The sequence below is a fragment of the Nelumbo lutea genome, chromosome 3 (assembly GCF_056320005.1).
Source record: "Nelumbo lutea isolate HS-2025 chromosome 3, American lotus-T2T, whole genome shotgun sequence".
NCBI lineage: Eukaryota > Viridiplantae > Streptophyta > Magnoliopsida > Proteales > Nelumbonaceae > Nelumbo > Nelumbo lutea.
Window position 1 is genome coordinate 17,200,370 of NC_142686.1, and position 25,121 is coordinate 17,225,490.

General features: G+C 36.8%; 2 protein-coding genes and 1 long non-coding RNA gene across 4 annotated transcripts; 2 read left to right on the forward strand and 1 right to left on the reverse strand.

The window, feature by feature from the left end:
• Positions 1-343: 343 nt before the first annotated feature.
• LOC148863249 (uncharacterized) lies at positions 344-6,863 on the reverse strand. Its single transcript, XR_016110895.1, has 3 exons — positions 6,735-6,863; positions 766-911; positions 344-649 (listed from the first exon to the last, which is right to left on the reverse strand). It is a non-coding gene; the product is annotated as an uncharacterized LOC148863249 (long non-coding RNA).
• A 3,177-nt stretch (positions 6,864-10,040) lies between these two features.
• Positions 10,041-13,127, forward strand: LOC148863250 (RING/U-box superfamily protein). The gene is made up of 2 exons (XM_088981714.1): positions 10,041-10,180; positions 11,899-13,127. The coding sequence occupies exon 2, from the start codon at positions 11,917-11,919 to the stop codon at positions 12,724-12,726; it is 810 nt and encodes a 269-aa protein (XP_088837840.1). The 5' UTR covers positions 10,041-10,180; positions 11,899-11,916; the 3' UTR covers positions 12,727-13,127.
• A 6,432-nt stretch (positions 13,128-19,559) lies between these two features.
• On the forward strand, positions 19,560-24,167 carry LOC148863251 (uncharacterized). 2 transcript variants are annotated; one of them, XM_088975086.1, is made up of 4 exons: positions 19,594-19,745; positions 19,866-19,997; positions 21,426-21,489; positions 21,645-24,167. In XM_088975086.1, exon 4 carries the CDS (start codon positions 21,667-21,669, stop codon positions 23,797-23,799), a length of 2,133 nt encoding a protein of 710 aa, XP_088831212.1. In that variant the 5' UTR covers positions 19,594-19,745; positions 19,866-19,997; positions 21,426-21,489; positions 21,645-21,666; the 3' UTR covers positions 23,800-24,167. The 2 variants fall into 2 exon arrangements, with proteins under 2 accessions (XP_088831211.1, XP_088831212.1); XM_088975085.1 differs by lacking the exon at positions 19,866-19,997 and having other exon boundaries at positions 19,560-19,745.
• Positions 24,168-25,121: the final 954 nt, after the last annotated feature.

A 25,121-nucleotide genomic window follows, 5' to 3' on the forward strand; every position in this document is an offset into this window, starting at 1 on the left:
GAGTATTTGTTTTCTCTATTGGCCGCTCATTTGAAAAGGCAGGCAGTCCCATAACCTTGACAAAGATGGATATACACCATCAAATACCCATAAATTCTTCCATTGACAATTGAGAAGTGGGAGGAATATAGAAATAATAAAGTACAATCCTTGTCATGGGAATTATTTCTTTTATTTTTATACCACGACAAGTGAAAAATATAATAATGAAGAGAAGACAGTCTGAATGTGGAGTGGAGATGAATTTAGAGAAGAGCAACTCTCTCTCTCTCTCTCTTTCTCTCTTTCTGTCTTGTGGAAGTTTCCCAAATGAAAGGACAGTACAACACATGCTTATTCAGAAGATGCAACTTTCATTAATTGAATTTATTCCGCACATTCTTGTATCAGAAATATGATCAAAAGGGTTTTGTCATGAATGCAACCCTCCCCAGCTTTCTGTTTTAATTGTATGTAGTAATTAAACTGCATGAGAGAATCACATAGTTCCCATGCACACAAACACATTACACTACTTGATCTTCTCTGTTACAGATTTTGCTACCCACCCACCTTTGCTTATCATCTCTCATCTCTGAGAGAAAGAGAGAGAGAAAGGTTCTGTTTGCCTCATATTTCATTTTCATCATATCCACTTTAACGCGGTTTCCTTCATAAAGGGGTCTTGTCAGAGTCTGTAATTGAGTAGTGAAGCCTACACTTCCCTTCATCCCCAAACTTGGAGAAGAAAATAAAGAAACAAACACTCAACATATAATTGCTGACCTCAGTTCCAAGAAACTATCGAAGCAGACATCCTCTGTGGGACCTTTAGTACTGTGTGGATGTTGCACTACTTTGTCCTCCATTAATTTCTCCATTGCTCCTCCCGTCGTCCTTCCCACTAGAATCTCCTCTACCTCCATTCAAACCTACACGAAATCACGAAATTTAGTGAACCCAAATCGTACACAGGCTCTAAATTAATAATTAACTTTTTTATTACCAAGAAAATGCTAATCAGAATGAGACTCTTTAACATTTTGATTAGACATCAATATATTGTCAAACGTGTTTGGCATTTTTATTCATTTTAATGTTTAATTATTAGAAAACTTGCACGATTAAGCATGCACTGAATTGGTGATGCTTTATGATTTTGAATGTCAGTACTTGAGGGAGTACTATTCTCTTTCTGCAAATTTATAATTTTATGTCCACTAGGTTATAAAATGCACACACCCTCATTAACATTGACAAGGACTATTTATTTCTAACATGAGCCACAAACACGTCCTAATTGGAATGCTCAGACAAGAATCAATAATGCGAAAGAGTAGGGAAGCTGATGCTGCCTTCATCATATATAACCACTGTTTTAACTCAATCAAAACTTTTCTGCAAGTAGCAGACACATACAATATTTGTACAAATATCAACTTTCCGATAGCAACCCTTGACCCAACATTACATATGACATACATATCCCAATCTTCCATGAGGCCGGCCATACAGTGCAATTAATCCTAGTAGTAATCAGGGGATGTTTGAAACGGTGGCTGTTTTTAAAAAAACGGTGCTACATCGGATTTATATAAGCGTTTCAACAAATTCCCATGTATCTTATTATTTGATTTAGCCGGTTATTAGAAAAATGAGTGTCTTGAAAATTGGGACCCCACTGATGCATAAAAAACGGTGATGAAAATCACCTTACCAAATTGCATGGTATTGCTCACTGCCTATATGGCAGAAGCCTTTTTTTTTTGTGAAAAATGAGTCTTAAAAGCATGAACGTTTTTTCTTAAAAATCGATCCCAAAAATAATACATGCTTCCAAACACCATGTAGGTCAAGAGGTACGTAAGACAACTAAGCAACATTAATTAATTCTTCCATATTTTGATTGGTAATTTCCTGGCCTAGCTAGCTAATACCCCCATTAACTCCAGAAAAAAGTTTTAGCAATTTTGACTGTATCAGGAATAGAGATTCACTCCATTATAGCCCCCCGAAGAGGAAGAGGAAGAGGAAGAAGAAGATGATGAAGATGAAGAAGGTCTGAATCAATACCACCATATATAGAAATCCTTGGAATGGTTCCTATATCCAAGACTTTACACAGATATAATGATTTCTTTTTTGTCTCAGACGAAAAAAAAAAAAAAAAAGAGTTAGGCCATATATCCATATCTCTAACTATCCATAAAAGGATACATAGAGAAAGAGGTCCATTGGTGGCCTTGTCTAAAAGCGACTTCAATCCATGCATGGAGATCAGTCCAGCAGTGATATTACCTCCAAATGAGGGCTTGATAGAGATGGCCTCCAATTGTCCTACATTTGAGCTTGGAAACAGTTAAATCAATTACCAGTCTAAAGCATAAAAGTTTGGAGGTATTACAGGAAAGGCTCCCCGATATTGTAACTTAGACAATCACATATAAGGCTATAACTTCACACCTCCCCATTTAATTATAATAGTAGACCAACTTGCCATATTGATAACACACATATAGGAGAGATAGAGGGAGAGAGAGAGAGAGAGAGGGGCCCATTTAGGCCATTTGACTAAAACAAATAAAACACTAGATTAGGAGATACTTTCTGAAAAACCAAATTGCATAAATGGTAATGAGTATTGCCTATAGGCTTGGTCCTTCCAAGTATGAAATTCTCAATGTAGTATTCTGCTTATAACTGCTACTAATAACCATTAATGATTTAGATATTTTAAGATAAACCAAGTGTGGTGATTCACTCATTTTCAAGGTAATTTGCAGTGAAAATATGAAAATAGATTGAAAAGAAAGAGCAAGTCATAATGGACTTATATATGGGACAAAGCATCGGGCCCACTCTCATACCAAGCAAAGTGAGTTAAGGCTTCACTGGCTGCACGTCTGGATTATCCCCAAGAACTATCTTTCCAAACCCTTCAAATTGAAGAAAATAGATTCTATATATTATTTGAAATAAAAAAGAAATGTTGATTGTTGAGAATCAGTGTCAACCTACATACACAAATATTACAACAGAAAGTAATGTGAAAAGAGCCCCTCGCTCTCATTCAAGGAGTACTGATATTCTATAATTTTAGTATAATTAATTTGAAAAAACTAAAATGAAAATATACTTTCTAGTGATCCATCCAACCCAACTTCAACTTCATTCATTAAGGAGCTCATAATCTAGGGATGCAAATGGATCGGATTGGATTCGAATTAAGGCATCTTTGAATTCGGTCTAACACTATTCATGTCAGATCCGATTGAATCCTATTACTAAGTCGGATCTTCGGATCTGATCCAATAAGGGCATGGTGGGTCAAATACTAATCTAACTCCAGTTTAGGTACATAGGCATTGGTGTTTATTGCATATGAAACTACTGTTTGGTTTCACGTTTATCAAATAAACACTAAAAATTTGAAATGCTTTTATTTATGTGCATAAGACATTTGGAGAAAAGTCAAATTCGTCTTTCCCCTAATGCATGGGCATTTCTTGAAATAAAATGTTGATACGACGCACTTTATGTGAAGTGAAAAACAACTTTATAGGGTGTTACTTGAAATACCCATAAAATGTCCAATCAAATAGAAAAAGCAAAAAACATTTAAAAGCAGTGTTTTTCAGATAAACGCTTATCTAAAAAACACTTCTCAAAAAACTTCCAGAGAACCAAACATACGCTAGATGCTAGCATATGATTAGGCATCAACTTCTATACATTCGAAATACCTAGGGGTGCCTCTAGTCTGAATTCACATCATTGTACAAAACATTCTTTCTCCCATACCAATTTCAATCTGTCACATTTTTAAATGATGTGACAGATTGCTATTAGTCTAGGACAAAATTTTCTGTCCCAGGGACAGATTGGATAACTTGAAGTAATGTTTTTAACACCACCATTGATCCGGACGGTAAAACCGTTCAAACGGTTGAAAAATCCGATTCTTATAAAACCTAGCATTATTCCAAAAACCATTGAAAAGTCAACAAAATAATTAATTTGGTTCAGTCATCAGGTCATGAGTTGTATATTAATTGTGTATGCAAATTTTGAAAGGTCATAACTTTGTATTCTGATGCCCAATTGAGGTGTTTCTTTTTTTTTTTTTTTTGTAATTTTTTGAGATCTATGCATCCTAAGGGACCAACCCCACTATTTTCAGGAAAAAAATCTCTTTTTTAACCTTAAATCACAATTCTTAATATTTTTACATAAAAAATTAAAAACTGAATTAGAAAACATAAATTAAATATAAAACAATACATATATCATGTCTAAAATATGTATTTGTGTATATATATAGACGGTGATATGGCACCGTCTGACCTATTAGATCCAAACGATTGAACCAATGACCCACAACCCAGAGACAAAAATGATTCAGCCTTGGGTCAGTTTTTAAAACACTGACTTGAAGTCCAAACTCAGTCAATTGAAAGCTTTCACCCTTTTTGCTGCAAGTAGAGAAGTCATGCTACAATTGGTGTTACAAACAATGCCTATTCATTGCATGGGTGTAGTAAAATTTCCCAAATTTACTCTTTCTCAAACTAAGAATATTGAGGAACTTTTGGTGGAAATCCTTATAGGCAAAAGGGAGTAGAAGTGGTGCTCTTGCCGCAATTTGTGCACTCCAAAGTCACAAGGTGGGCTTGGTTTCCAGTGGGCTGAGCTTTTTAATTTATCACTTCTTAAGAAACTAGCTTGCAAATTTCTTAATGAAGGTAATAAGCTTTTGGTGACTTTGTGGAAGTCAGTAGCTCCCTTTCTCAGGTCATTACATCAAGAAGTAGTGTATTTTGTCAATCCCAAATTCCCAAATAGTGATTATCAAATCTCATTTGGCGGGTCCTTTGGAAACTATGGTCTAATGCCTTCCCTGGTCTCTGTTGTAGTGTGGTATCAAAAGGGTAATGAATTCAGATCATTCATGGAACCAACAGTTCCTAGATTATCGGGTTCGGTTTATCACGACTGAACATCGTCAGATGGGCTCAAGTGTAGAGGTGTAAAGTGGAACGTCACAGGTCGGCATGATACAGCCCGCGGGATGTTACGGGCCGTGCTACAGTCTCGGTGAAAATTTTGGGGGTCAGTCCAGCACAGCTCATGGCCCAAGCCCATGTGGATCTGTATTGTGTTGCGGGCTGGGATGGTCCGTGGGTCAAGCCTTGCATCAAGTCGGGCCGTATATCTGGCTAAAACTATTTATTTAAAAAAATTGATAAAAAGCTTAAAATTTTAATTTTATATGAATTTTGTGTATACAATTGCTTATATGTATACAATAATTAAATAAATTAGTACAATAAAATAAAAAAAATATTTATTTTATTAATATATTATATACTATATATTATTATATAATTATAATTTATACAATATTATATAAATAATATATGGGTCGTGTCATGGGCTGTGCTGGGCCTTACCAGCTTAAGAACCTAAAACCCCAGGCCTAGCACGACCTGCATAGTCGTATCGGCCCACCTCTACCCAAATGGGACCATAGTGAGTACTAGCATATTCATTCTGGCCCATCTCAACCCGGTGTGCATAATTTTCTGTGCAGCTTATCCGGACTGATGAATGAAACCCAATTAGCCTAATTGGCTCCCTCCTGTATCGAACTGTGTTTTGGATTCAGGCAGCTTTCTGGTGGAAAGGTTCGAAAAATCAAAAGAGCCTTAGATGGGCTAGTTGGGATAAATTGGCATCCCCAAAATGTGAAGGTGGGCATGGATTTAGACAATCCACTTTACTTAATAAGGAAAAACTAGCCTGGCGCTTTCTTAATGAACCTCAATCTCTTTGGGTTCAACAACAATGAGTCGTTTCCTTGGAAAACTCCAGCTTTGGCTTCCCCAATCTAGAAAAAAGCATTAGTGCAAATCTAAGGGAGTTCTATTCTAAAATTGGAATTCAATTTACTTGCATCATCCACGTTGAATGTGTGGAATTCTCTTTGGATTAATTTTGGAAATACTTTTTGTGCCCCAATGGGTCCACCTACTCATGGAGGGAAAATTTTCAACTCTTCGGGACCTATTCGCCCCATATCGAACACTTTTTAATCTTTAGGAGGTTAGTCTCATATTGAACACTTATCTTTCAGCATTATCACTTAGATAAGTCCATTTGGCTACTTTCAATGAGTGGCAAATTCTCAGTTAAAAGCTTGTATTGTCATCCCTGGAAAGAATCTCATGTCAGTCTAGATCCTAACATTTTACAGGTTATATAATTGATTTGGCAATTTAGGCCCTGTTTGGCAATGTTCTGATGTGTTCCTGTTCTTTTAGAAATTCCTATTCTACAAAACGAATTATTTTATTTCTTGCTTTTCAAGAGTAACAAATACGTTTGGTAAATTGTTCCTGAAGAATGATTTTTTGTTCTATCGGAACAAAAACATCGTTTGGATAATGAAATTATTTCTTAACATCAGTTTTGCAAATCCATCCAAAATTTGTTCCGCCTCCGATGCCCCCCCATGGTGTGTGAGTTTCATCAAACTTGACTCAGAGAGGGAACATTACATCAAACAGGTAAGAGAAGAATTTGAGCAAGAAAACCAGTTCAAATGGCAACGTTTGTAAGATGAGTGATGAGATTTCAATTTCTTACAGAGGAGGTAACGTTAATGGTTGTAATAGACTTTGTTAATGCGGTGGGAGCATAAAACGATTTCAAAGGTGAATCTGGCCGGGGTTTAAAACAGATGCCAAAAAGCATACCTGTTGATGCTTGCCGGTGTGTTCCACTCTCCATCCGGTTGGAGAGATCATCCTTCATCTGAGATTGGCAGCAGCAAGTTTTGGAGGAGTTTATTGTTGAATAAAAGGTTAGTAGGGTTTTCTATTGTTTAGTACGAAAAACCAAAAACACCCCTTCTCTCACATGGATGTTCATCATACATCTTCGTAATGTTTTGTCTATGCCCTCTTTCTAGAGTTGTCCTTTTCGCCTCTCCGGCAGCTCATAAGTTAGCTCAGATATCTAAATTCTCAGTTTAGTACCCTAAACTTTGCGGGTAGTATTAAGTTAGCATTCCAACTTTAAAATATGTCATTGTAGTACTCAAACTTTTTGAAAACTATCAATTTAGTACCCACTGTTAATAATCGGTCAATTAACCCAATACACGTGATGACATGCGCTAGTTTTTAAAATATCAAAGCTACCCTTCAAAAAGCACTATTCACTGTCTTCTACTTCTAAGACTGAAGTGGAATAGACAGTATGGTTGTGTCTCATTTGCTGCATCCCTCAACGTTTTACAGTTCCAAGATATATTTGATGATCTGGTGAAGAACAGTTTTGTTGGTAGGTGGAGTGATCTGAAATAGAGGGAGAGGGGTAGAGATGTAGAAGGTGAGTTCTATTCTAGTTTGGTTATTCGTGCCTTGGGTATCATCTAAATTGGTGCTAAATTGGTTAATTGAAGAGTAGAAGGGGGTCACTAGAAATGGAAGTGAGTGATGGTTGTATTTAGGGAATCAGAGTAGGACAGTGATGACAGACAGGATGGGAAGACAAACAATCCCGAGTCCCAACCTATGGATGATGAAGCTTTGGTGACTCTATACCCTCCAAAAAATTAAAAGTTGTGCACCATCATTTCTATCAGCTATTAACCATTTACTCAACTTGTTTATGCTGCTAAATTTATCCAAAGTCCAAACTAAGCTATCTTAAGCTTGATAGAGAGGCGACAGTTCTCCCTGACGTCCAATGTGTACTCTAAGCTCTTATTAGAATTCAATTCCTTCAAGCCTCTCAAACAAGGAATGCAAATTCACACCCACATAACCAAATATAGGTTTTCGTAAGACACCACACTTTCGCTATCATTTGATCGATTTATATTCAAAATGTCAGATTTCTTGTTAAGCTCACAACCAAATTGATGAAATTCTGAACCAAATCTGGTTTCTTGGATTGCTCTTATATATGGGTTTCGGAAGACACTACACTTACGCAATCATTTGATCAATTTATATCCAAAATGCCAAATTTTTGTTACACTCGCAACCTGATTGACAAAATTCCGAATCTAGACCGCAACCTGATTGACGAAATTCTGGAACCAGATTTGATTTCTTGGTTTGCTCTTATATCTAGGTATGCCCAGAGGGTTCGACAAAGAAGCGGTGTCATCTTTTATTGAGATGCACTCATCGGGTGTTAAGTGCAATGAGTTCACATTTCTGAGTGTAAGAGGACGCCATGGATTATATGGAATCGATCAGAATCCAACATGCCCTAGAAAAGAAACTTGCGTCGAAGGTGGTTGAGTAACCATGATAATGATAAAAAGGTAGGAGCACTGGGAAGGGAGCAAACAAATATGATCTTTGTCACATCCCTCAATGTCCTTTGGTCCGATAACCATGGCATTTAGGTGGAGGTCATTGTGAGAGAACCATGGTAAAAGAGGTGAGCAATGATCTTCGGGTGGAACCTTTTTACAATGGTTTTTTATGTGAGAGTGGTAGATAAAAAAAAAAAATTGAACGACATTTGAAGGAAAACTTTGCCTTTTTACAAGCCACTTAACTTCTGTTAATTAATGGTTTTTGTACTAAACTGACAGTTTTTTGAAATTTAGGTACTATAATGACTTTTCAAATTTAATTACTAATAAAAAAATCTTTAAGAGTATAGGATAATAAAAGAGGGTAAAATACAAAATCCTCCCTCAAATTTCTAACAATCATAAAAATCTCTTATATAATTTTATTTTAACAAATACCTCTCCTGAACTTTTAAAAAATTCGACAAAAGCCTCTCTTCTGCCACCGTCCCGGATGGAAAACATTAGATTGATGCATCAGTCTTTTCCAAATATTCATTCTGCCCTTTTATAAATTGTTTTACATACAAAATTACTGAACTAATCCTATTTTAACTCAACAAAAAAACATGTTCCAGTAATTTTGTATATAAAATAACTGAGATGATCGTTAAAGGAGGTTTTTGTTGAGTTAAAATTGTGTTATTTTAGTAATTTTGTATGTAAAATAATTTATAAAAGGGTAGAATGGGTATTTGAAGAAAAACGGGTGCATCAATCTAACATTTTCCGTATGGGACAATTGCCGAAGGGAGGTTTTTGTTGAGTTTCTCAAAAGTTCAATGGAGATATTTGTTAAAATGAAATTATAAGGGAGGTTTTTATGAGTATCAAAAACTTTAGGGGAGGTTTTTTTATTTTATAAAAAAAAAGAGCCGGAGCTAGCAAAGTAAAGAAAATGCCCGAAAAATCAAAAAATTCGGATGAGGTCATAAAGCATGCAGGATCTCGGACTTAGAGCAATTGATCAAATTTTTTCGACAATGAAAGCATCTAGAGGTGTAAATCGGGTCGTGCCAGGCTCGGTATGAACATGCAGGTCATGCTAGGCATGGGGTTTTAGGTCCATGGGCAGGTCCAACATGGCACGACCAAGCGGGTAGTACAGCCCACGGGCCAGCACAGCACGTCCCATATATATATTATATATATATATATATATATATATATATATATATATATATAATATTATATAATAATATATAGTATATAATATATTAATAAAGTAAATATATATTTTTTAATTTTATTAAATAATTTATGTAATTATTGTATATATAAGTAATTGTATACACAAAATTCATATAAAATTAAAATTTTAAGTTTTTTTGTCAATTTTTTTTTAAATAAATAACTTTGACCCGATGCACGACCCGACTTGACCCAAAGCTCAACCCACGATGCGGGCCCATGCCGTGCTGGCCGCCAGGCTGCCGGCCCGGCACGGCCCACTACACCTCTAAAAGCATCCCTTCCTCTTTTTAGATCATTCACCAAACAGCCGAATCGAAGTCTTACAATCTCCGAAATAACGTAATACGATGCATCCGAGTGTAGTATAACGAGACCCATTTCTGTAATTTGACAATACATTTGCTGTAATATCTGTTTACCCAAAGGTATAGCGAGCGAGCACCGAGCAGTTTCTTTGTTTTTTTTATCAATAGCACCGAGCAGTTTCTCGTTTGCTCGAGAGACGAGAGTTTCCAGCAGAGAGAGTGAGAGAGAGGGAGCGACGGAGATGGAGGGTTTTTCTGCTCTTTCCTTCCCTTATCGACCCTTCTCCTTGTTCCTTTACGAAATCTTCTGATTCGCCACAAGTTATTGGTAAGATCTCTTCTGAATTTGATTCTTATGTACAATAAACCTGAAATCCTCTCATGTTTTCCTGGTAATTTTGTGATTTCAGATTGCAATTGTATGGATCGGTTGTAATTTCTGTTAAATCGTGATTTTCATAGATTTTAATCGTTCCGTGTGATTCAAAATTTCAAATGCCACCTATCTGTAAATTCGGGAATTGGGATTTCTTGTAATTTTTGGATCTTGATGAGTTTGGTTGAGGATACAACCTCGTTTTGGGTGGAGCATTAGGATTATTTTGCTTCTGTCGATGCCTATTTAGGAGTTTATGTTTGGTCTAGGGTTTTTTGTGGTTCATAGATGCGGAGTAGATATAGCTTCTCACTAAAGAAGGTGAAGTTAATTTTAAGCTATAATCTTGTGCAGTGGACGTAGATGGCATTGAAACTAAAGTGGGTAATGCTATATATGTAGCTGTATCAAGTGATCCAAGGACAGTTTAACAATTGAAGAAAATTTCTACATGTTGTTGCGCTTTTTATTAGTTGAGCACGATTTTCTGTTTTTTTTTTTTTTTTTTTTTTTTTTTTTTCTATCATTGGTTGCAAAAATGATACTTTGGACGTAGTAGAACGACATGATCTAGACAGACACTGTGCATTCTAGGAATGGGGATGATAGTGGTGTCTTGCAAAATTTAAGCACTCAGACCAATTCTTTTTGGCTCTTTGTAGTCAAAAGAAATTCCTCCGAGATCACACTATCTTAGATTTTAACATTGAAGGTCCTTGGTAATTTCAACATTGAATGAATTCTTAAGTTCTGTTATATGAAAACTGACTAGTTGGTGGACTTTTCTGCTAGAATTTGAAGTGTAAACATAGGGTTGCTTGTGGAATCAAATAGAGAATATGTATGAAGATCAACTGGGAAATGGGTTTGACTTATTATTTTTACTTCCATATGGCCCATCCAACAACATAAAGATCTTCCCATCTGTTCTTTGATATGATACCCTGGTTGAATCATGACTGATATTTAATAGAGAAGTATTTACTCTGTTTATGATAAAAAATACAAAAATATTTTTAAGGGTATCATATAATTCTCAATCATTATAACATACCAATGAAAAGTGTTCATCAGCATAATACATATTGGTTTACTGTCAATAGTTAATGCCCTTTTGATGGGATATCTCTTGTACTAGTATTCAAACAAACATAACAGATTGCACTTTGTCTGCCTTTATAATCAAGACCCCAGGGAATTACTGCACCTGAGATAACTATTACTGCCACTTTGTTCAAGTAAAAGCGCAATTCCTCATACTCCATGTATTCTGCTTTTAATATCTGAACATGTTCTGAATTCTTTTTTAATTTTTTTGATTGGCTCTGAACATGTTCTGAATTAACATTAAGATAGGCACTAAATGATGTCTTCAGATGAGGACACAATCCAAAACAGTGAATTTCTGTTAGCATGAGGAATTATTGGACCTGAGATAACAGTTACTACCACTACTGATAAAAATAAATAAAAAATAAAAAAATAACGGTAACAGTTACTACCATTTTATTCCCTTGATTGTATGCTATTTATGCTACAAGAATATGAGCTTGTTTGCTTATCAGAGGGGGAAAAAAAAAAGCTCATTTAGTACTCAGAAGACCTCTAGTTGTGCCAACAGTAACCCTCTACAGTTATACAAACTCTAGTCACTAATACCTTTTCCACAGGCTTGTTGTGTCATCACCATGTGGGGTTTTGCATCAAATGCCACAGCTGGGACTATTGGACTGAAAAATGGCAGTGAAAAGCCAAATCGATCTGTTTCAGACTGCTCAGATGATGAGGTTTCTTCAAACACCAGCAGGGAAGAAGGATTGGAATGCCCAATATGTTTGGAGTCCTTCAACATTGTCGAGAATGTGCCCTATGTTTTATGGTGTGGCCATACCCTCTGTAAGAACTGTGTTCTGGGGCTCCAATGGGCTGTTGTAAAGTTTCCTACTCTGCCAGTCCAGCTTCCTCTGTTCATTGCTTGCCCATGGTGCCATCTACTATCTTTCCGATTGGCATACAAGGGGAATCTCAAGTTCCCCCGCAAGAACTTCTTCCTCCTTTGGATGGTTGAGGGCATGAATGGTGATAGGGTGAAGTCTCATTCCCCTTTATGTGGAGATCATCAACCAGTTTGGTCTTCAAACAACAATGCAGCCTCGGGAAGCCAGGTTAACCACAGCAGTATCAGGAGGGTTCAGTACGTGCGTCAGACAGAGCAGTCAGTGCCAAACGGCAATCATGTTAATTCAGTGGCCAACTACCTCAACATGGAAAGGCTACATGCTTCCGTACGCAAGTCTCTTGTTTTCTTTGCTCACTTGACTGCCAAATTCCCACTGGTGATTATATTTCTTTTGATCGTCTTATATGCAATACCCGCCAGTGCAGCTATCTTGACCTTGTACATACTCATCACAGTTCTGTTTGCACTTCCATCCTTTCTTATATTGTACTTCGCATACCCTAGTCTGGATTGGCTGGTGAGAGAAATTACCAGCTAAGATGTTTTGGCTCCTTTTTATCCTAGGAACACCATGACCATGTGTAGAATTTGAAGACCCTTTGACATGGAATCTTCTCCACTTAAAGAAAACAATACCATCTATGGTGTGTGTAATTCGACGACTTCCCTGTTTCAAAGGATATGGATCCTCTTCTCTATTAATCGGAGGCCACATTGTCAACAAACCAGTCCGGATTCTGTGGAATATGTGCTTGCTCCTCGTGAATGGAAATTTGGGTGGTGGCCCAGGTCTCAGTATAAAACTCTGTTTGCAAACAAGTGGTTTTTTTTAGTTTGTGTATCCAAAAGCTCTTGCAAGACAATTGGAAAGTCATTGTAATGGTGAGATCTGACAATTTGTTTTCGTGTTTTCTATGGAGACTCTGATTATTCGCTCCAGCCTTTTGTTGCATTTTGTGATTTTTTGCTTCCTTCTATTGTCAGGACGTGTTTTCTGAGGTTATATTTCATCTTGTGCTAGATTTAGCTTCAGAAGCAGCAGAAAAAAGAATGTCAGATTAGATTTATCAACAATCTCGTAAGAACTTTATTGCAAACTGAGAGTTGAGATTTGAGAGTTTATTACCAGTAAATTGCGGCTTAATCCTTGAAGACACTTTACTGGGACACCTGGGTGGGTTGCAAACCGAACGTCATTTTTGTTTATTCAGGCGGTGTTTGCTGTTTGGTTTGAAAGAAAAGGTAGGGGAAGGAAGGGAAAAGTTGGGAAATCTGGTATATTCTTCGTCCAAGCTTTAAGTTGGTATTATTCTTCATCCAAGCTTAAGTAACCAATTGAAGTATTTATCAAAAATTCACGGGTGGATTTTTTATTAAGACAACGAATCCCCGGTTGCATCGCCAGACATCGTACGTCACAAATACAAGGGTTTTTGTTGTTGGCGAGGTTGCTTCTCAGCTGTCTGATACTGGGATCTTGGTATCTTAGATCAACGGCTTGCAGGCGCCTGGGATATTCTGATGAGTGATGAAGCCTGAAGGTTTGATCAATACCAATTTGACCTAGTGACCTGGCAGTTTTGCTAGTTGTAAGCCTCAAAGCCTCAAACAATGTTACACATTCTCCTTAATTTAGTGGGTGTTTGGTATTAATCTCGTTTTCTGAGAAAACAGTGCTACGTAAGCATTATATTAGAGAAAGCGGTGTTTTGAACAATGCCTTCTTGTTTGATATTGTTTTTTCAGAAAAAAAAATGTTGTTTCATATTATGCTTTGGAAATGGGGAAAGTGTGGTCAAAACAAACATCAAATTCAATGTTTTCTGAAAAAAAAAGCGTTACTATCAGCCGTATAATGATGTGGCATCATCTTGGATGTTGGACAATATAGATCGTGTTAAAAACATTACTGTCAATATTAGTACCAAATAAAGCCAATATTGTTTTCTGAGCTTATGTGACAGCACCAATTACAACTCTACATGCCCAACACCATTTTCTCATAAAACTGTGTGATGTCCCCCGCAGGTCAGCACCATACCAAACACCTACTTAGGTGTTGCCTTCAGGAATCGCACTTTGAGGTGGCATGAGAAATTGAGACCTTTTTAAGGTAATAGGTAGAGTACACTAGTACACACCCCAGAGGAATCAGAGTTGGGTGCATAACGCGGTCCACGTGAGGCCCACTTGTCAAAATGTCCCATCTATTTTGGAGTGCCACTTCCAGGGTTGAGGCAGAACAGTGTGCACTAAGGCTCACTAGTGCCTAATTGGAGGAATGCTGGTTCGTTCAAATCAGCCCCCCACAAAATGCTGATTTGATCTCCCTTACAATACAATACCAGTACTCTACTTTTCTATCCCATCTTCAATGAGTTGAGGCTAAATGAAGGTTTTCATGGGCTTTTATGGTTTAAGAGGTTAACATCCAGATTAACTGAAAAAACCAGGACCGATAGAGCATTCTGTTTTTCTTTTGGTCTGGTTCAAGTATTACAACGTTGGTAAGATTTTTCCTTCAATTATATGTTTATCTCTTATTTTTCTATTAACACAAACATAGCCTAACCAAATGTTATTAGGGCACTGGGACATATCTTATTCCCTTGCAAAGGGAAAAACACATTAGCATCCTAACGCAGCCATCAGCAATGGGCATTGCCCCCCTACCTGTCCTGATAGGTTGGGCGTTTTTATTTGTAGGACGGGTTTTGGGATTCTACAACCTATACAGGTATGGATGGCTAAATCCAACCCTCCCTAATTTGCATATTGTTGGATGGAAAGCATATAAACTTTATGCATTTAGGTGTTAAATATAATAATATTTTATTTTTTATGTGAAGGATAATTGATAGTTTATGTATTTTTTCATGTTTTAATCAAATAATTAAAAACCGTGTTGTTTGTTTGTGTCATTTTACTTATTTATTACTTTTATATAACAAGAAATAATAATAAACTATATGCAGGTTCTAAACTCATTCCCCCCTAATATTAGGAGTACTAAGGCCCATCGTTTGGTTGCATATAAGCAGATCAGAGATAGTACAAGCAGATCTCCTAGTATTAGAAGTAAGTATTGCTATGAAGTTGCCCCAAAGAAGAAAGCAACTAGTGGCTTAGATCTCAAGGCCCGTCGTTTGGTTTGTAGGAATAGGGGTATAAAATAAAAATTGGAATGGACCATTTTGATTTCAACTGTTTGGTTAGGCAGAATTGGAACCCTTTTCCCATTCTTGGTAATGAAATCTCATTCTAGCTTATTTAAATTCCTACTCCGATCCTTGTCTGAACCAAATAAACTATGAGCCCATTTGGTTTACAGGAATAGAGGTCTAGAATAGGCAATTCTGATTCCTACAATGTATGTTTATTTCAATTGAAAATGAGAGAAAAGGTTTGCATAAAAATAGAAGAAGAAAACTTTGCTCTCATTTTTCAGGTTAAGTCTAACAAGTTTATATTCTTATAATCAGTGGCCAAGCCAAAATTTTTCTTTTTTTTTTTCTTATAATCAGAATATAACAACTACTTTGCTCTCTCTCTCTCTCTCTCTCCATATAAGCTTAATATTAGGCTTTATTTGTTTGCCTGTACATTTTACTGTTTGTAATCATGATTTACACTCCTACCAGATATAAAATTTATACTTTTTATCTCATTTGCAATCATTGATAGTGGAAATTTTGTATTCCAAACACTGATGCAAAATATGTACCAGGTTCCTCCTACTTCAATTCCCCCATATAAATTAGGGGCCGCATCATTTTGCTTCCTATTGACTCCAAAACAAATAACCCTCCTACCGCTATTCTCTTTCGTATAAGGTGGGGACAACATCATTTGGATGGTGATCATTTGTAACCCTACCTGGCCGGTAAATTTCTGGGCGAGGAAGCCCAGCCCATCCGAGCCCATGATGATTACCCCTATGGAATGTGATGAGGGTGGATTTGGCCGAAAAAACCCTTCATCAGAATGTTTGCCTTAATAATAAAACCAAGGTAGTCAACAGCAAGCCAAGTTGGCAACTTGTATAATCTCCAGAGTCCAGAGAAATATATAAGCCATATACTCTGCCCCAATTCCTGTTCAGCCAAATCAAATCAAGTTTATTTAGGCTCAACTTGGAAGGAATATAAATACATACAGTACAAATTCATACAAAATACAAGGTATTGCACTCTACATATTTCCAAACTGAGCCTTAGTTGCAGTAGTGTGACCAGCTTTAAACCTTAAGATATAAGTACTAGTACTTCAGATACATGAAAATTGAGTTCCTTCGACTGTACTTCGTGACCATGACCTTGTTATACGCTTCAAAACTTAAGAGTAGTCTGAGACTGGAGGTTCGTGAGCATAAACCTGCTCATTTTGCTGCCCCAACAAGTGCAATCAGGTCAGATTTCTTAGCAGCCACTGGGTTTCCTGAACGACTTATTGGGTCAGCATTACATCACAAGGCCTTCATTTTGGTGGGCAAGGCGACCAGCTACTTCCCCGAGATGACTTGAATAATACATTCTGAGTTATGAGTTATGACCTCTTCACTGGAGCTGTTTATAGATGATCGTGTTTGTAATGTTTGGCATACCAAATGAATGCTGAAATTCTTAGTCGAATTAATAGTCATTCACTTAATCGCTATCCTTTCTTTCTTGATATTTCAAGATCTTAGCTTTCAGTCATTGATGAGAAGAGGAAACCCACAAGCTTTAATATCTCAAAACTTAATTTTATCTGCATAATTAATGAGTGTACACAATCTTCACAGAGGACTCTGAATGCTTATCTAGTTATCTTACATTTTCCTTTCATACTTCATACTAGAAAAAACATGCCAGAAATGACTGGCAATAATGAAGACAACTTTATTAAAAGAACTAAAAGCAGTGAAACTTCTGTTTTTTACATGCCCCCAATTATTTCCTCTCCGTGTTGTGGGGTTGATCTAGCGGCTCTTCTTTTAACAACAAACAGCTAAGTAAGATGAACGCAAGGTGGGAAATCAGGGCGTTGGCCTGGTGGACCAACACGGAAAGGCTCTAGCCATGAACCCCCCAAGCTAGTTATCTGGATTTCTGTGTTGACAGTTCCCATGGTACTAGCAGAACCACTAATAAGCAATTGACTTGAGATTGAGGAGTGAGTCTCAGGTCCAACAAATGCATCATGTGGGTGTCTGGCAAAGATGCGTTTTATGAGTCGTTTTTCTTTCTTTTTTGAATTGAAAAACATTGTTGCAACAATTAGACTTGGGATTCATCATTCATGAGATGAAGGGTTTCATGAATTGTCAAGTTGACTTTTTTTTTTTTGAATCTCCTTAATGATCTTGAATCTCAAAATGATGTGGTACATTGAAATTTGAAAATGCTGACAGCTTTTTTTTTTTTTTTTTGGAGATGTCCTGAAGAAAATATAGTCAAAGCACCATATACACCAATGGCGTTCTTGATTGTTGGCGAAGCTGAACAATGCCCTGCTTTCTTAGTTGTATATAGTTGGATGGATGAATAGTTTGGTGAGGAGAAAGTCATATTGTAGTTGAGTTGTCCAAATAAGACTAAAATTCAATACAAGGCAACAAGGAAAACCAGCTGGTCATGGTCCTCTTTCCCGTATGTGCAAGTTTCTGATGGACCTGATGGTCAATACTCAATAGAGATTTCTGGTTATGATTACTTGAAAATTAAATCTATATATTAAATTACCAGCCAAAAGTATCCCCCTTTTTTTTTTAATTTTTGTGGTACACATTGTCCGATCTATTATACATGTCAACTTACTTTTTGGTTAGCCGGTCTCCCTCCTTAACTAATCCATCCCTACCAGTTGGTCGGAATGTCAGATTTCACGAGTGAAGAGTCTTACTGGCCCATCATATCCCTTGATTAATAGAAGATTATCTTTAGTTATTTAATTTAATTTATGTTTTAAGAAAGTGTTTTTGAATGACAGAACAAAGTTTTTCTGATTAATCATTTGTACCGAATCTTAGCTTTTTATTTTATATTTCTCCAGTTCATTGGGCTCAGCAGAATACCAAAACCATGGGAAACATGTCTGAGATTAGAGATTACCCCTCTCTCTCTCTCTCTCTCTCTCTCTCATAGGATGCTCTTGCTTTAATATATTTTTTGTAATATCATGGTTTGGTAAATGGTAATCCATGGAAAAGGCCTTGTTTATTAATCTCAGACATGTTTATAAGGACACTGGACAAGCCGATTGGCCCCTCTACCCACTAAAGTCTACAAGCAGATAAGAACACAACATTAGTAAGAGACCCCAGTTCTGCATCTCATACATATAAAGAGGACAAAACTACAAAAACAAAACTGCCAAACATGGGATTCTAACTGTATTTTTCAAAGAACCCAATTAATTGTCCACTCATTTTGTTTTTATTTATGAAGTGGAAGCAACAGAGAAAAAGGAAAATATGAAATAGTTGGACATGAATTAATAGTTGATGGGGCATTACTCAAATGGCAAGAGTCAAGAGATAGAGGAAGACAGACTATTACAAAGGCATGGCTTGAGGAGAGTTTGATAGCACCAGACCATTATCAGAGATTCTCAAGCTGAAACTGAAGCAAAATTTGAAGTTTTGGACCAATGAAATGGGCCTTGATCAATGATTTTTGGAGCATCAAGCAACTTAACAACATCAGCTACAGTATTATCTGATTCTCACTCCTATGAGACGGTGACTTATCAGATAGAAATAAAGCATGAGATACATCTGTGACGAAGTCCGTACCAAAGTTCAGTGTTTCTTCTTTTACCTTTCCCCCTTTATAGGGACTGGTGCACACAGAGATGTGGATTTTTCAGTTCAGACTTTTACCTGTTCACACTAAAGATTACAGTCTTTGCCTATCTTTCCTGTTTTAAACAAGTTTCAACCCATACCTTACCACGCGGCAAAGTAGATATCCTGTTAGTTTTTCTTACCAAATTCAAATTTTGACTTTGAGAGGCCAATCAATAAGGGTGAAAAGAAAAGAAAACACGATATATCGACGATATATTGAAAAGTTAGGAACTGATACTGATTACTAGACGAGTCGATTCCAACAGTTTGGGAACTTTGGAATGCTTCAGTGCTGTTCGGGGGGGCAACGTGGCAAATCAAAGGATGCTTTAGGGCTGAAGTGGATTGGAGTTGTGAACACGTGGCTAAGAAAGAGAAACTAGTCTATTCCCTGAAAATTACCTCGAGAGAATTTAGCAGGTCCAGAGGAGACGAGAAATTGGCGGGTATCTATTTACCAGAGACGATCTCCATGGTGGGGTCTTCACAGCTCCTCCCTCTCTTGGCTTTTCTCTGTCACATCCTAAAATATTTAACTTTTTAGTTTATGATCTCTCATCTCTGTAACAAACACGCAATGTTATACACTTTGAAGGAAAACCCAGGGAACCCAGAAACGGCCATTGTTGCTTGCACGACCTGTAAAGCAAGAGAAGACCTTCTCAGAGACAACTCCTCATTGACTGTTGCTTTTTCTTCACTTTCCGGTGATTGAGAGTTGCAGAAAGGTATGATCCTGACATGCTCTCTTCATCCTTCTTGAATAAACTCTCCCTCCGAAAGGAGATTTTACTTTGTGGGTGTCAGATGGGTTGGTTTTGTTTTCTTTGTGGACATGGGAATTGCAGAAATATTGGATCTTGGTTGACTGTTTCAAGCTTCTGTTAGATTTGGGTAGATAAAGATGATCGGCTTTTATTTTCTTTGACCTCGAGTTGGATTGTTTCTTTAGTCTTCCTGGTTAAGGGAATTGCGGAAAGGTTTGATCTTCTGGATTTTATTTATTTTCAGCATTTTTTATTAAATTCAGCATGTAAAGAAGTATTTTCAATAGAATTCAGAAGTGTTTTCTTCTTTTTAATTTGCCGGCGTTTGGAATTGCACAAACAAAATGATGATGGGTTTTCTTTAGGATTCAGATTTCCTTCTACAGAATTAAAGAACTATTGTTGATTGTAATTGATTTTTCTTTCAATTTATGGTTCAAGAGATTGCAGAGTCGTATGATCATTATGGTTTTTCATCAAGGTTACTAATTCATTTACTCGCCAAAGAGAAAATGGAATTTCTAGTGTATGATTGAGATACTGTTGGTTTTTTCCTCTAATGGGATCTATAAAAGCATGACCAAATAGGCTTTTTCCCACTGACGTAAATATTTTATAGATTTGTATATATTTCCTTCTTCCATTTTCTGTTTCACATTTAAGGTATTATCTTTTCTTTGAGTTATTTTGTTTAATTTAACACCCCCAAAGAAAAGAATATTACTTTAGCTGACATTCTTGGAACTAAGTATTAAATGGATGTGCTGAGATAGAATTATTGATGTCTTTTCTCTTCTCTGATTTTCTACTTGAAATGGATTTTTTTTAAATTTATTTACTTACAAGTGACTGAAACAATCGTGTAAGAATTTAAAATTCATGGCTCATTTAACAAAGTTCAAAATTAGGCTAAACATAGTTATTGGTGATAGAGTTCTTTTCCTATTGAAATCAATTCAGAAGGGTTATTCTCCATTTATTCACTACAATGGACTGCACAGATGTAACTCAATGGACGATCTCGTGTTTTTTTTTTTTTTTTAATTATTTTCTGCTCTATTAATTTTTTTTTTTGGGGGGGGGGGGGGTTTCATGGATAACAAGGTTCAGATGGCAAATTGATATTTGTGATGTATTTCTACTCTATGCTTTTTCGTTTGGGTTATTTGTCAGTTTAGTAGTTGTTTGCTTTATCTTTTCTGATTTTGTTTTATGAGATGTGAAATGCAAGAGATTTAGGAAAAAGTCTGCACCTTGATATTTCTTGAGGAGTATTGATTAATTTGTCTAAGCAAGATATCAGTTCCAGTTATTCGACTTTAGACTTTTAGTTCATCCAAGTTCTTCCTGTTGTAGTAAAAAGGATTTTTTTTTTTTTTTTTGTAAAAAGGTGCAATGTGGTTAAAGACTCTTGAGATATTGACTAAACAAATCATTTGGAAATTGAAATTTATCTAGGACTTATTGTAATTAATAACTTGTAATTTATGGTATCATTTCATATTGGTTTAGTCAGATTTCAAGAATAAAAATTTGCAAACTTTCTTTTTATTTATCTTTTAATTTAAATCCATGGGAGGCCCATGAACTTCTGCAAACAGGAAGAAATATGTCATTTTTAACATTTTTCTTTATTTCCAGGTTGAAGATCTTTTGAATATTCTCAAGCTCGTTAGTCTCTGTAATAAAATCAGATTGATTATTGGTAAGTTTTATTGATTTAACTGATCTTGTAATGCATAATATATTCAATCTTTTAGTAATATGAAAAATACTCTATTACTACATTCATGCGCGTACACACACACATATAGCAACAACTTTGAATTTATAATCTTGGGTTCTTTCTTTCTTTTTCAGTCTTTTCCCTGCTTTGACCATAATGACCGAGGAGAATATCGAAATCCCAGCAACTCCAGAAAGAAATCCTGAAGATGGTAATTTAAAGCAAAACTCAACAGGTAAAATATGTACTCCAAGCAGCAGTGAAAATATTCTCCCCCATTATCTCAGAGCTTCTACTGGTTCCTGCCATGATTTCTGTAAATATGGAAGGAAACATGCTTTTGAAGCAAAGGGAAAGCATCCTTTATGGAGAGGAATCACATCAAAACCAACTGAGGACCAAGATGTGATTAAAAGTGCAACTCTAGTAGAAAGGAAGAAGAAATCCGTGATCCTCAATCCTTCATCAGATCAGAAAACGGAGTTACCCAATAAACCTAAAATTATCAAGCAAAAAGTTTCAACATCTGCCAAGAGAACAGATACCTCTGCAAATGGAATTTCATCACCTACTCAGAAACTGGATACCTCAGATTCATCACCTGCCAAAAAAATAGATGGCCCCAAAAAGGAAGCTTCATCACCTGCTAAGAAAATAGATGTCCCTGAAGAAAATATCTCATCACTTAGCAAGAAAACAGATATCTCTGCAAATGGAGTTTCATCACCCACCCAGAAACTGGAAATCTCAGATTCATCACCTGCCAAGAAAATAGATGGCCCCAAAAAGGAAGCTTCATCACCTGCTAAGAAAATATATGTCCCTGAAGAAGAAACCTCATCACTAAGCAAGAAAACAGATATCTCTGCAAATGGAGTTTCATCACCCACCCAGAAACTGGATATCTCAGCTTCATCACCTACCAAGAAAATAGATGTCCCTGAAGAAGAAACATCATCACTTAGCAAGGAAACAGGTATCTCTGCAAATGGAGTTTCATCACCCACCCAGAAACTGGATATCTCAGCTTCATCACCTGCCAAAAAAATAGATAGCCCCAAAAAGGAAGCTTCATCACTTGCTAAGAAAATAGATGTCCCTGCAAAAGAAACCTCATCACTTAACAAGAAAACAGATCTCCGTGCAAATGAAGCTTCATCATCAGCCAAGAAGATATATGTCTCCGCTAAAGAAGCTTCATCATCAGCTAAGAAGATATATGCCTCTGCTAAAGAAGCTTCATCATCAGCCAAGAAGATATATATCTCTGCTAAAGAAGCTTCATCACCCACCTTATCTGCAAAGCCTTCAAACGCTGTGAAGCCAAAGCCTGTTGCAGCAAAGCCATCTTCATCCACCTTGAATCTTACAGGGAGTTCGGGGATTAGAGGAAAAGGTGATAAGAAGATAGTGAAGAACACAAGGAACTCCAATATAGGTCAGAAAAAGGCGTCAGTGCCTCCTAAAGCTTCTCTTTCCCCTAAACCTTCTTTCAACAGAGTTATCAGCTTTACAAGAAAAATTCGGATCCTGAAAGCAACTTCTTCTTTGAAGAATCAAAACCAAGGTAGGAAGGCTCAACCCAAGCCATCCAACAATGGTAAAGTCAAACAAAAGATATTGAATACCATTGAGCCAAAACCTGGGAACAACCGCCTGAGGCCAGCTAAAAATGGAACTGATACCACTAGACTCTCTCCATCATCATCATCATCTGTTTCTTTGTCTGCTTCATCCTCTCAACCTCTGTCATCACAGATGGAGAAAGAAAATGAGGAGACGGGAGCGATGAATTCCACCTCTGAACACAATGAAACTGAAAATAAGAAACAAATAAAGACAGTGGAATTGGTATCCAAACGGTCTAGAAGGGGTGCAATTGTTCATCCGGAAAACAACCCACCCCAAAAGCTAAATTTTAGGAGAGGGAAAGTGATAAACATTCAATCCGAGAATAATGCTCCAAGGAGACTCAGATTCAGGCAAGGAAAAGTGTTGGGGGAGAATCAAAATGGGAAGGGTGATGCTGGGAGGAGAAGCTTTAGGAGGAGGAAGGAAGCAACTGATGGTGACCCAAATGGTACTAAACCTGAATCAGAAAAGGTTGTTCTGAGGCACCAAGATGTGCAGGGAAAGAAAGACACTCAGGGCTTGTTTAATAATGTAATTGAAGAAACCGCAAGTAAGCTTGTTGAGACCAGGAAGAGCAAAGTCAAGGCATTGGTGGGTGCTTTTGAAACTGTTATCTCCCTCCAAGAGAGCAAACCTTCTACTGCAGGTACTGCATGAGTTATAAGGATACTTTTCTCTTTAATCATACATTGGTTTTGTAAAGAATAATCTGAAATGACCAAAATTTTTTATAAGGATAGTGGAGTGAATCCTTACAATCCTGTGAAGTTGCAATGGTGTAAATGGAGAGAGTGAAGTGAGGAAGCCTGGAAGAAAAAGAAAAAGAGTCTTTTTGTGTGATGATTTTGACATATAAGATTTGTGTTTGTTGGAGGATGTGTAGTACTTGTTCTTTTTCAATCTTCTATACAAATATGATTGATTGATTGATTTTTTTGGCATTAGAATGTAATTAATTGATCCCATTACTCATACTTTATCAATGAGACTAGCGTTAACCTGTAACTAGTGGTTGAGATGTGGAATTTGTTTAGTCCTGCTTTTCTTCTTTTATGGGCACAATTGGATGGTTTTGATTTTGCTTTTGCTGTTCTGCCAGAAACCTGTATTGTAATCCTAACTAGATTGATATATTGATAAAAATCCTTGTAAAGAAAGAAAGCCTAGTGAAATAATTTGGAAAAGATGCAAAGAAGAGACTGACCTGAGAATATCCCACATGGCAATGTAGTTGAGGTCTCCTCCTGCAGCTGTCAACTCTAAAGCCTCCCATTTTGAAGTTGATAATATATTATTTCTTTTCCATGAATGGGATTCAGAAGGGGGGTTAGTGGTTATGTCTCAGAAAACTCGAAACACTGGGTAATCTGTTATTTCAGTTCAATTTTGGGGCAAATCCTATGATTCTGGCCCTGGACCAGTCTCAGCTACCCGTTCCCGTTGGGCCAATCTGAAACATATGTTTTATCAATCAGCCCCTTTTTTCTGTTTCTTTTGCCGAGCGCTTTCTCAAACAATCTTAATTTTCGATTGTTTCCCAAGAAAGTGAAAATTCAACAGTTCATGTGCAACTGTCAGTGCAGACAAGGGAGGTGTTTGGGACCATTGTGAATTTCTCAGAAATCAGCGCCACGTCCGAGCCAATTTTGGATAAATGGCTTCAAAATCAATTACTATTATGCAAATATCGGGCCTGGATGAGGAATTACCAATTTTTATGTCTTCCCAAAAACCATTTTTAGGAGATCGACTTCCATCAGACCAAACCTGTGCCCACACCCTTTTACAACCTTGCATTGAGAATATCTCTCCATTTTTAGGCCAATTCGTTTTTTTATTTGATGAATACATTGGTCGTATTGGGATCTATTATACCTGACAGAGCATGTCTCACCCCGATTTCACAGCCGCAACATCCCATTCTATTGGAAGTATCCTTCTATAAATAATAAATACAAATACGGAAGATATTCTCAATG

Bases quoted from the DNA above. Each gene is read 5' to 3' on its own strand.
- LOC148863251 (XM_088975085.1), top strand. From the start codon at position 21,667: ATGACCGAGGAGAATATCGAAATCCCAGCAACTCCAGAAAGAAATCCT.
- LOC148863250 (XM_088981714.1), top strand. From the start codon at position 11,917: ATGTGGGGTTTTGCATCAAATGCCACAGCTGGGACTATTGGACTGAAA.